General features: G+C 36.9%; 1 protein-coding gene and 1 non-coding gene across 2 annotated transcripts; both read left to right on the top strand.

Annotated features, from left to right (window-relative positions):
- Positions 1-2,457: 2,457 nt before the first annotated feature.
- On the top strand, positions 2,458-11,638 carry LOC133823257 (transcription elongation factor SPT6 homolog). The gene is made up of 17 exons (XM_062255923.1): positions 2,458-2,638; positions 2,785-2,874; positions 3,658-3,787; positions 4,087-4,156; positions 4,261-4,411; positions 4,484-4,616; positions 4,748-4,994; positions 5,103-5,291; positions 5,366-5,473; positions 5,584-5,970; positions 6,063-6,173; positions 6,279-7,058; positions 7,721-7,862; positions 7,940-9,102; positions 9,673-9,882; positions 10,306-10,801; positions 11,064-11,638. Exons 1-17 carry the CDS (start codon positions 2,608-2,610, stop codon positions 11,435-11,437), a joined length of 4,812 nt encoding a protein of 1,603 aa, XP_062111907.1. The 5' UTR covers positions 2,458-2,607; the 3' UTR covers positions 11,438-11,638.
- Positions 7,406-7,517, top strand: LOC133828430 (small nucleolar RNA snoR80). The gene has a single exon (XR_009891041.1). It is a non-coding gene; the product is annotated as a small nucleolar RNA snoR80 (small nucleolar RNA).
- Positions 11,639-11,779: the final 141 nt, after the last annotated feature.

The following is an 11,779-nucleotide window of genomic DNA, read 5'->3' as shown; positions in this document are numbered from 1 at the left end:
TTTTGAGTTGTAAATATTTTATAAACCAAGTTTTGGGATCCCGAATGTTAAACTCTTGAACTTTTAATGAAATAGAGTATTTTTAAAGGTTACAGCCTTGTCTTTTTGTTTAAATCACACTTTTGTTCTAAAAATCTCGCTTAACGAGTTAATTGCACATTTTAAACTCACTTAGTAACGGCTCTAAGGTAGTAGGGCGTTACATCTATACTCTCTCTTGAGTGCCACATAATGAATGTGCAAGTAATATCTAGCCTATATGTCTATATGACCATTTATCCTTACCTTCATTAACTTCCACTCTAGAAATAATCCTAAATATTCCACCTCTAGGTTTCACAATCTAGAATTATCTTGGTTACCTAGATTTATGCTTATCTCTCAATCTCACATAACCTAAGTTATTTTACCTGCTGCCGGATTGTTTGAATGTTCCCCTCTCGAGTAATAATCTTCACAATCTAAATACAACCCTAATTATAATTCATTAACTGTAAAGAACAATATGAAAATCATAATTAAAGCAACAATGATTCAAAGTAAAACATAAGAACTATATTGGACTAAAATAGACTTTGCATTAAATCATAGAAATAAAATCATGTCAAGAGATCTATCTACACCTTAACAAAATAAGAAAATTAGCCACACATGATGTGGTTTATAATCTCAAATATATTGTAATTATCTGAAAAGTACAAAGAAATAAAGAGGGAAAACAAAGAACGCTAAAGAACTCCATTAATATTGCTTGATTCACTTCTTAGATCCTTCTTCAATGAGTTTCTTTTCCTTTATATATGTGTTGTGGTCGTGCCCTAGTCTCTAGAAATCTCCTTAGCCATCCTACTTTTTAATTCAAGTGAAAAACATGTGGAAAAACACGTTTTCCTATTTTTGTGGCACAATTGGCGATGTATCGCCATATCCCGAGTGGCGTGTCGCCATATGACAGGCGATGCATCACCTTATGTCAGGCGACATGTCGCCTGAACTTTTCCAGGTTTTAAATTTTCACGAATTTCAGCAACTTCTTACCTCTCGAAAGCGACGTAACGCATCATTCTCTGACTTGAACACCCAAAATAACATTCAAAACACCTAAAAACTCAATTCCTACACACTTAAATGAAACTCATCAAATCTACACAAAAATTAAGGAAAAACAAACCATTCTAAGGATAAAAATTAATATTTGAGTGCATAAAACATGCACTCATCACCTAGTTGCCCTTCGCGAAAAAGTATACCTACACTTGTTTTGTGGCAAACACCCTCTTTAGGTGCTCTTAAATTGAATGTCGATGCCACACTAAATATCGAAGAAGGCCTAGTTGGTATTGGTGTAATCGTACGTGACTTTGAAGGTTTTGCACTAGGCTGTTTTGCAAAGCATTTAACTAGCTTCCTATCTCCCAAAAAAGGCAAAGACTTTGGCTATCACCTTTGCTTTACAATGGTGTTTGGAGCTTGGTTTCAAAGTAGGGGTGTTCATCAAACTACCCACACCACACAAACCGCTCACATCGCACCACAATTTGCGTTTTAGAACCCTTCGTGGTGCAATTGCTGTTTGCATTTTTGGCAGACCGCACGGTGCGATGCAGTTTACGGTTTTGAATTTTATAAATGCGTTTTAAACCGCACCATACCGCATCGTTATATATTTATTTTATATATATATTTTCAATTTTACTACATTTAAACTTAATACATATATATTTATATAGTATAATGTACACAATATCTAGAAAAATCATTATGTTTCATAAGCTGCTAACATATATTCTATTTTAACCTAAAAATATTTCATCTATAATTAAGATCTTTACTTTTATATCACATTTTTTTTCTTTTTTATTAGTTTGTTGTATTTTTATTATTTTGCTAAAAATTTATTAGTTTGTTATATATTTATTATTTTGATAAATATTTTTTAGTTATGAGCTTTATAATAAATATTTATTAATTATAATACTTAATTGTTAAATTATTTGGCGATAGGTATAAACTGGCCACACTACACTGTACTACACTACATTTTTGCGATGTGATTTATGCAGTTTTAGGTCTATGTAATGCGGTACGGTCCAATAAATTGACAAAAAATCATACAACCTGCACCACGAACACTCTAATTTTAAATTTTGTAGAGACTGATTCAGAAGTTGAAGTTATGTCTTTTCTTCCTAAGAGAACTTTTTATATTTTTGTTATCTATTTTTTCGAGTGTGTGTGGTTGACTCATGTGTGGGCAATGGTAATCTTCTATAAGATTCCCTGGTTGGAAGAAATTTCATATATGACATGTGAACTTAAAGATTCATTTATTTTAATGAGTATTGGCTTATTTGTAAAAAAAATGGATATATTTAGTATTTTTTTTAAACTTTCCTAAAAAAAAAAATTAAGCTGGTCGAACGAAAACGACACAAGACAGAGTTAAGGACCGTCGTCGTTTCTAACCAGTACTCACGCCTATCAATTTCCGTTACACACACAGGTTCTTACATATTCGTCTTCGTCATCTCTCTCTCTGAAATCTCTGGTTCTTAGTTCTCCAGGCAAACTCACTCTCTCTTTTCCTTTATTCTGTGCCCTAACACAATGGGTAAAGCTGTGGTTTCGGACGAAGAAGGTTGGTCACTCTCTCTCTCATCGAAATCACTTCTTTCTTTGCGTTTTCTTCCATGCAATTAATGAGCTATAAACCCTAGCCCTATTTTCTCTCTTTCTGATGGAATTGTGGTGTTATTTGATACTGTTGATGTTCAATTTGTGCAGATGAGGTCGAACTCGACGAGGAAGAGAGGGAACAAGTTGATGGCGATGGAGGCGATGATCGAGACGACGATGAAGAGGATGAGGATGACGGTATGCTCTTCTATTTCCTTTGCATTGCGTTTATTTTTTTTCCTTTCTAGTTTGTATTGAGTTCTGAGGTTTAATTTCTTGCTTGGTTCGATTGGAAGGTTAGGGTTTAGTTGGTGTAGGTTTGTTTCTTTTCTCTTGTTTTTGTCTTTGGGTTTTTGATAGAAGATTGAAAACTTTGAGGCGTTGGGTTTGATTGGGTCTGTTTGGGTCATTGGTTCGCACTTATGATGATAAAGAGTGTAAAGAGTAGAAAACTTATTTTTTTGGGGGGTGGGAGAGAGATGTATCTGCATTAACGAGAGCAGTCTTGTAGAACAAATATACAATTGTTGGAGGGATTTCCTACAACCAGATAATATCTCCATACAGCTTAAAAGAAAACTTGCATATTCATGTGCAACAAACATTGCTTCACAGTAAATACGACGAAAGCATAGTCCTGGAAAAATTATTATTCCAAAGTATTAGCTCATCGAGAATGGGTGGTTGTAATTTGTGAGTCAGATTACAATTTTATCTTTGAGAGAAGATTGAAGTGAAACAGCCATTTTGAATTTTAGGATTTCCGATAACTTAGTATTTCTGTTATCATTTTTCTAGATATACTTTAAGCCTTCAAGGTTTGTATGTCTTTGTAGATGCATTTTGAAATGCATGGAAGGGCAGGTCTGTTGGATTGTGAACTGTTTGCTCTGTCACTTGTAATCATGCACTCTCAAGATATTGTCTTTATCTGATATAGCGTTGACCGTGCCCATTGATTATTTATTTATTTAATTGCAGAAGAAGGACAAGATGAATATGAAAAAGATGGTTTTATAGTGGATGATGTTGATGAAGAAGAACCAGATGAAGAGGAAGAGAGGGTAGACAGCGATGAGGAGAGGCAGAAAAAGAAGAAAAGAAAGAAAAAGTGAGTGTTTAATCATTGTGCTGTTGTCTTTTCCTAGATTATTTGGAGTTGCTACATTAAATTCTTATGAAAGGGGGAAAGTATATAATCTGAATTTTTTGTGCTTCTTTAAGCTAGGACCAATGGATTTGATGTTCCATGTTAGGGTCCTTAAGTTATATTGCTTGAGAATTATTTTATTATCATCTTCGGTAGACACAACAATTTGAAAGTTTTATTGATGAATCTATGCAGCTCTGTCTCTGTTTTAGCTATCAAATAAGGTTTCCCCTGACAGTTTCTTATTGCAATTTTTATAGAGAGGAGTACACCCTTGATGAAGATGATTATGAGCTCCTTGAGTATAACAATGTCATACCTCGCAGGAAGGTTGAGCAGATTTATTTATTTGTTTTTTTTTGTGTGTGTAGTTTGAAGTCAAATTCATTTCTGTTTTGTGGTTAACTTTAGGAACCTTTTTTTAATCTTGTCAGGATAAAAAGTTTAAACGGCTTAAAAAAGCTCAGAGGCATAATGCGGCGGAGTCTTCTGGTTTTTCTGATGAGGAGGAATTTGATGGAAGTGGTAAAGTTGGACGAACTGCAGAGGAGAAGCTTAAGCGCAGTTTATTTGGCGACGATGAAGGTATACAGTTTGAATTTGTCTTCTAGAATAATCAGTATATATAGTCAAAATATTTTCAATGAACCGCTATAGGTGCTCTGCTCGAGGACATTGCTGAAGAGGAGGAACCAGTGGAAGAGGAAGATGACGGAGAAATTGGTGAGGATGATGAAATGGCTGACTTCATTGTAGATGAAGAATTTGATGAAAGTGGAGTTCCTGTGAGGTATATTCTCAGTCAACATCTGCTCTTCTGTTTGTGTTGATTGTCCATCTAGGAACTTCCTGGTGTTTTTTTTTTTAAAAAAATTATAATAATAATAATATTTTTTTTAAATACATTAACATCTTGTCCAGACAGAGGAAGTTGAAGAGAAAGAAGTCTCGGCAGGCACCAGGTGTTTCCTCATCTGCTTTGCAGGAGGCTCATGAAATATTTGGTGATGTTGATGAATTATTACAACTTAGAAAACAAGGATTGGATTCTGGTGAATGGAAGGAAAGGAGACTTGAAGATGAATTCGAACCAATTGTTCTATCTGAAAAGTATATGACAGAGAAGGACGACCAGATCCGGGAGCTTGATGTTCCAGAAAGAATGCAGGTTCTGACAGTCTTTGGAAATTTGTAATTTGTTCCTGTAATTGGTTAGTATATCTTCTTGTATGAGAGTAATTTGCACTCATTGTTTCTTCTTCTTATTTATCTCCAGGTTTCTGAGGAAAGCACTGGTTCTCCTCCTCTGGATGAAATTAGTATTATGGCTGAGAGTACCTGGATACATAAACAACTTACATCTGGTGTGATGCCTTTGTTTGGTGAGACTCATGGGCAGGATTTGTCTGTAAACAGGGATGACATCATCAGATTTTTGGACCTTCATCATGTGCAGAAGTTGGATGTTAGTGTCTAATCAATGTTAACATACCTATATTTGGATGATAGATATTTACAACATTGTTTTGCTATTATCAGATTCCTTTTATTGCTATGTATCGGAAAGAGGAGTGTCTAAGCTTGTTGAAGGATCCCGATGATGACAATCAGGATACTGAGAGAACTCCTAGTCTGAAGTGGCACAAGGTGAATGTGTTCGTCTTGGCTAAAACAACTGTTAAATCTTGTGTGTGACAGTCTATTGTTTTGGTGAAAAGCAGAACGTAATGAGTAAGTGCTTGTGTGCTTCTTTACAGGTGCTCTGGGCAATTCAGGACCTGGACAGAAAGTGGTTGCTACTTCAGAAACGAAAGAGTGCTCTCCAGTTATACTACAATAAGCGGTTTGAGGAGGAATCTCGACGTGTTTATGATGAGAGAAAGCTTGCCTTTAATCAGCCCATTTTTGAGTCAATTATGAATGCACTTAAAGCTGCAGCATCAGAAAGAGAAGTTGATGATGTTGACTCCAAGTTTAATCTGCATTTCCCAGCTGGTGAGGTTGGTGCTGATGAAGGACAATATAAGCGGCCCAAGAGGAAATCATTGTATAGTGTTTGCAGTAAGGCGGGCTTGTATGATGTTGCAAGCAAGTTTGGGTACAGCTCTGAGCAATTTGGATTGCAGTTATCGTTGGAAAGGATGGTAAGTTTGTTTTCTTGGGGTTGGCATTCTGTTCTGTTGAACTTTAGGTAAATGTGTGTATGTGTGTGTGTTTTTTTCCCAATACATTGTAGAGGATGGATGAATTGGAGGATGCTAGGGAAACACCAGAAGAGATGGCTTCTACATATACGTGTGCCATGTTTGAGTCACCTCAAGCTGTTCTCAAAGGAGCTAGGCATATGGTATGCCTTGATTACTACGTTTTCTCTAGCATTTAAGTTTTCTTTTTGAAGCTTGATGGTATTGTTATTTTGATTTTCCTGACAGTTAGTTGTGCCTTGTCTCAGGCAGCTGTTGAGATAAGTTGTGAGCCATGTGTCAGGAAATATGTTAGAGCCAACTACTTGGATAATGTTGTGATATCAACTTGCCCAACATCTGATGGAAAAGTTGCAATAGATTCTTTTCATCAGTTTTCTGGAGTGAAGTGGTTGCGTGAAAAGCCACTAACTAGTTTTAAGGATGCACAGTGGCTCCTCATCCAGAAAGCTGAAGAGGAAAAACTTCTTCAAGTGACTATTAAGCTGCCAGAAAAGAAACTAAATAAATTGATAAATGACTTCAATGAGTACTATCTTAGTGATGGTGTTAGTAAGTCTGCTCAACTATGGAATGAGCAGCGAAAGTTGATATTGCAGGATGCTCTTTTTACTTTTCTCCTCCCTTCCATGGAGAAAGAAGCAAGAGCCTTGTTGACTAGTAGAGCCAAGAACTGGTTGCTAATGGAATACGGAAAGGTTTTGTGGAACAAAGTTTCTGTGGGACCATACCAAAGGAAGGAGAATGACATTAACTCTGATGATGAAGCTGCACCAAGGGTCATGGCCTGCTGTTGGGGTCCGGGAAAACCAGCCACCACTTTTGTGATGCTAGATTCATCTGGAGAGGTGCTAGATGTTCTGTATACTGGCTCCCTCACTTTACGATCTCAAAATGTTACTGACCAGCAACGGAAGAAAAATGATCAAGAACGGGTTTTAAAGTTCATGACGGACCACCAACCTCATGTTGTTGTTCTAGGGGCTGTTAATTTGTCTTGTACCCGCCTGAAGGATGATATTTATGAGGTGAGCTTCTAACTGTCCTTTTGATAGTGGTTGAAATTGCTATTTTGATACCTTTTTGTACAAGTAACTTATTTGCTTAGAGATATATTTTGTTTATATATAATTTTTCATGGTATGGCTATAGCAAGCTGAAGCGTAGAATAAAATATGCAATTCGACTAACAAAACTCAGCGTCAATGTAATGTTTATTACCAAACACATAAATATAATGTGAAAGGTGGGTGTGCTGTGCTCTTAGGTCTTAGCTTGGATTTTTCATTTCCTTGCCTTTTTTTGTCTTCCATTTTATGTCATTACTGTAATAGATCGTCCTTCATATCTGGTCCATGCAATCTGAATTTAGAAATTTAATCCTGATAAATTTAATCTGAATATAGCTTGGGTGCTATATAAATTTGTGGCTATCCTGATAAATGTTCTGTCAGTGCCATTTGATCCTGGAAACACCTAATACATAATCCTTGTTGCAAAATTATTTAACTTCTGAAAATTAAATTTTCATGCTTTTAAGGCCTCAATAATGTTGTTATAAAGAATTGGATTGAATAAATTACTGAATGAGTAGAGAAAACTAGCAGAGTGTAACTAGTGAGAGACAAGAATGACATCAAACATTTTTCATTTTGACAAATGGAATTTACTTTTATCTTGTCTGTATCAGATTATCTTTAAGATGGTGGAAGAAAACCCAAGGGATGTTGGGCATGATATGGACGGCCTAAGCATTGTGTATGGAGATGAATCCTTGCCTCGTTTGTACGAAAATTCTCGCGTTTCATCTGACCAGCTACCTGGACAATCAGGCAAGTATTCTGTCACTAACATAGATGTTTTCTGATTGAATATGTATATTCATTGATCTTCTCTTTGATTTTGTTAGGCATTGTTAAACGGGCTGTGGCCCTTGGACGATTTCTTCAAAACCCATTGGCCATGGTATCCACACTATGCGGACCAGGAAAGGAAATTTTGTCTTGGAAACTTAATCCTTTAGAAACCTTTCTTACCACTGATGAGAAATACGGGATGGTTGAACAGGTCATGGTAGATGTTACAAACCAGGTGGGCCTTGACATAAATTTAGCTATAGGCCATGAATGGTTATTTGCTCCGTTGCAATTTGTTTCTGGGCTTGGACCCAGGAAGGCTGCATCTCTTCAAAGATCTTTGGTAAGAGCTGGGGCAATATTCACTAGGAAAGACTTTTTGACAGCCCATGGGCTAGGTAAAAAGGTGTTTGTCAACGCAGTTGGTTTCTTGCGTGTTCGGTGCAGTGGGATGGCTAGCAGCAGTCAATTCATTGATTTGTTGGATGATACAAGAATACATCCAGAGTCTTATGCTCTTGCACAAGAGTTGGCTAAAGACGTTTACGATGAAGACGGTGCAAATGATGATGACGATGCAATGGAGATGGCAATAGAGCATGTTAGACATCAGCCTACTGTCTTAAAAACTCTAGCAGTTGAGGAATATGCTAAAAGCAAGAACCGTGAGAATAAGATAGAAACATTTTATGATATTAAGAGGGAATTAATGCATGGCTTTCAGGACTGGCGTAAACAATATGAAGAGCCAAGTCAGGATGAAGAGTTTTATATGATCTCAGGTGAAACTGAAGATACTCTTGCTGAAGGGAGAATTGTTCAAGCCACAATTCGTAGGGTTCAAGCTCAAAAGGCTATCTGTGTTCTGGATTCTGGATTGACTGGGATGCTTATGAAAGAAGACTATTCGGATGACGGGAGGGATATCTCTGAGTTATCTGACAGGTTGCATGAAGGTGACATTCTCACTTGCAAGATTAAATCTATCCAGAAGAATAGGTATCAGGTTTTCCTAATTTCTAAAGAGAGTGAAATGAGAAATAACAGATATCAGAATGCTAGGGAACTTGATCCATATTACCAGGAAGATCGAAGCAATCTGCAAAGTGAGCAAGAAAAAGCTCGCAAAGAGAAGGAACTAGCAAAGAAACATTTTAAGCCAAGAATGATTGTTCATCCTCGTTTCCAGAATATAACTGCAGACGAAGCAATGCAGGTATGTTTTCTATAATAATGTGTGCAATTATTTATTTATTTTTTTGCATGTTTTTGGTGGGATTGATTTATGTGTTGTATAATAAATTTATATATTTATTTTTTTATATTTGTTAGAAGAAAAAAAAAGAACCTTCTGTATGTATGTAATGTATTTAACTCTACAGAATTTTGGAAGAATGATCAGGTTTTTTTTTTCAACCACAATGAATTATAGGTTTGTTTTCTGCTTTACTGATGACTTTTATTTTGGATTCTTATTAATAATGGCATATTTGGACTTCAAATGATATATTTTCACATTCGGATTTGAATGATATCTTAAGATTTTTGTGTTATTTTTCTCTTTATTGTTAAATAAAAGATTTTTTGTGGTTATTTTCTGAATTATTTATCTTTACGGTATCATTTGGATTTGGATCTGTTATCCATTTATTGGGATTAATAAGTCATAGTATACTGTTGGGAGAAATTACGAGATCAAATGTATGTGTTTTTATTAATTTATTGTGCTCTTTGAATAATGTAAAGACTTGGCTGATTGAATGACTTGTCATCTCTTTTGTTTCAGTTTTTGTCTGAAAAGGATCCTGGTGAAAGTGTTATTCGTCCTAGTTCACGTGGACCTTCATTCTTAACATTAACTCTGAAAGTTTACGATGGAGTCTATGCTCACAAAGACATTGTTGAAGGTGGAAAGGAGCACAAGGACATCACCAGCTTACTCCGTATAGGAAAGACCTTGAAAATTGGGGAGGACACTTTTGAAGATCTGGATGAGGTTAGTTTCCTTTATATGCCATTTCATATAAATGTGGGATCTTCCAAGTCTTGAGTCTAAATTAGTTCTGGCTATATTTTAGAGCGCCCAGTTTTTGTGAGCTCTAAAAATTGATTTAGTTTTCATTGTCCTGAAAATTGTTGAATATAATTTTGTTTTTGGTAACTGATTGCCCTTGTGAAGTGCTGGTGAGCTTGTTTTGCTCTTTCTCATGTATAAACTTTTAGAAAACTAACCATTAGAATTGGTTTTTGATTCTGGAGCATATCATTATCCTGTTTATACTTCAATGGTTATTGCTCCCTAGGGCTAGTTGGTGGTGCTCATGCATTTGTTCGGACTCATTTTTGCAGTATAGGAATTTCACCATCTGACGTTAATTATCTGAAATCTGACATGTGGCTTTTTATAACTTTATGATAGGTAATGGATCGATACGTTGATCCTTTGGTGGGTCTTTTGAAGACAATGCTAAGTTACCGCAAGTTTAAGAAAGGTGCGAAAGCAGAAGTCGATGAACTCTTGAAAATTGAGAAAGCAGAGCATCCTATGAGAATTGTTTATTGCTTTGGCATATCCCATGAACATCCTGGTACTTTCATTCTGACTTACATACGAAGTTCAAATCCGCACCATGAGTATATTGGTCTCTATCCAAAAGGGTTCAAGTTCAGAAAAAGGATGTTTGAGGACATTGATCGCCTTGTAGCATATTTTCAGCGGCATATCGATGATCCTCAGCATGATTCAGCACCATCAATTAGATCAGTTGCTGCTATGGTGCCGATGCGAAGTCCTGCTGCTGGGGGCTCTTCGGGGACATCTGTTGGCAGTGGTTGGGGTGGTTCAACAAACGAGGGTGGCTGGAGAGGTCAGTCTTTTGACAGGGAACGTTCCTCTACACCAGGTTCAAGAACAGGTACCTATATAGCAATTGTTAATGGTTTCTTGGTCTCTAAATATTGTAGACAGGGAGCTTTTCTCTCCTAAAACCAAAAGAAGAAAACATAATAATAAAAAATTAAGAGATATTACCTTCTTCGTCCATGTTTGTGATATTGTAATCTAATGCATAGCTGTTTGAGACGGTCTATGAAAATGCTTTTTTTCTCTTTGTCAGCAACACGGGGTTCTTGCTTTTAGAGAATTCATGACTTACATTTCTCATGATTGTGTTGTAGGCCGCAATGATTTTAGAAATAGTGGTGGAGGTGGAGGTGGACATCCAAGTGGGGTGCCTAGGCCATATGGCGGGCGTGGCCGTGGGCGGGGTTCATACAACAGCAGCAGAGGGAATAATAATGAAAGACATGATTCTGGCCATGATGCTCCCAAGTGGGATTCAGCTGCCAAAGATGGAGATGATGGTTGGAGCAGTGGCAGTGGAAATAGTTGGGGTGGTGGTGGTGCCAATGACAGTGATACTGGACAATGGAGTGGTGGCAGGGGAAGGGATGCTGGTGGGGCCACAGGGGGGTGGGGTTCTGACCCCAAAAAGAGTTCAGCCCAGTCTGAAAGTGGGAACGGATGGTCTGGCAGCGGAGGTGGTTGGTGAAGGTTGTAGAACTGCTTATCTCACCTATCTCAACTGCATGCTTAAGCCATCACTTATTCCTGACGTTTCTGAGTTTGGACTAATTTTCCTGCCCATGGAATATAATAGCTTGCGTTTTGAGGTGCTTTTGCATTTCTATCTAACCTGTAGGTATTTTTGCATTTACATTAGTTAATCAATGGTTAAAAAAAAACTTTGTTATCTACCTTTTTCAGTCGTTTTGTTTACTTTCCTCGCATATATCTTTTATCCCTGTTTTGAGCATGCGTAATGAGTCTGATGACTGCCAAAGAGAAGGCGGACCTAAGTAGTTGAAGGCTACGTCAGTGGTGGTGTAATCAG

The sequence above is a fragment of the Humulus lupulus genome, chromosome 3, assembly GCF_963169125.1.
Source record: "Humulus lupulus chromosome 3, drHumLupu1.1, whole genome shotgun sequence".
In the NCBI taxonomy this organism is placed as follows: domain Eukaryota; kingdom Viridiplantae; phylum Streptophyta; class Magnoliopsida; order Rosales; family Cannabaceae; genus Humulus; species Humulus lupulus.
Note: the sequence above shows the minus strand (reverse complement) of the source record. Positions and strands in the feature narration are given on the sequence as shown.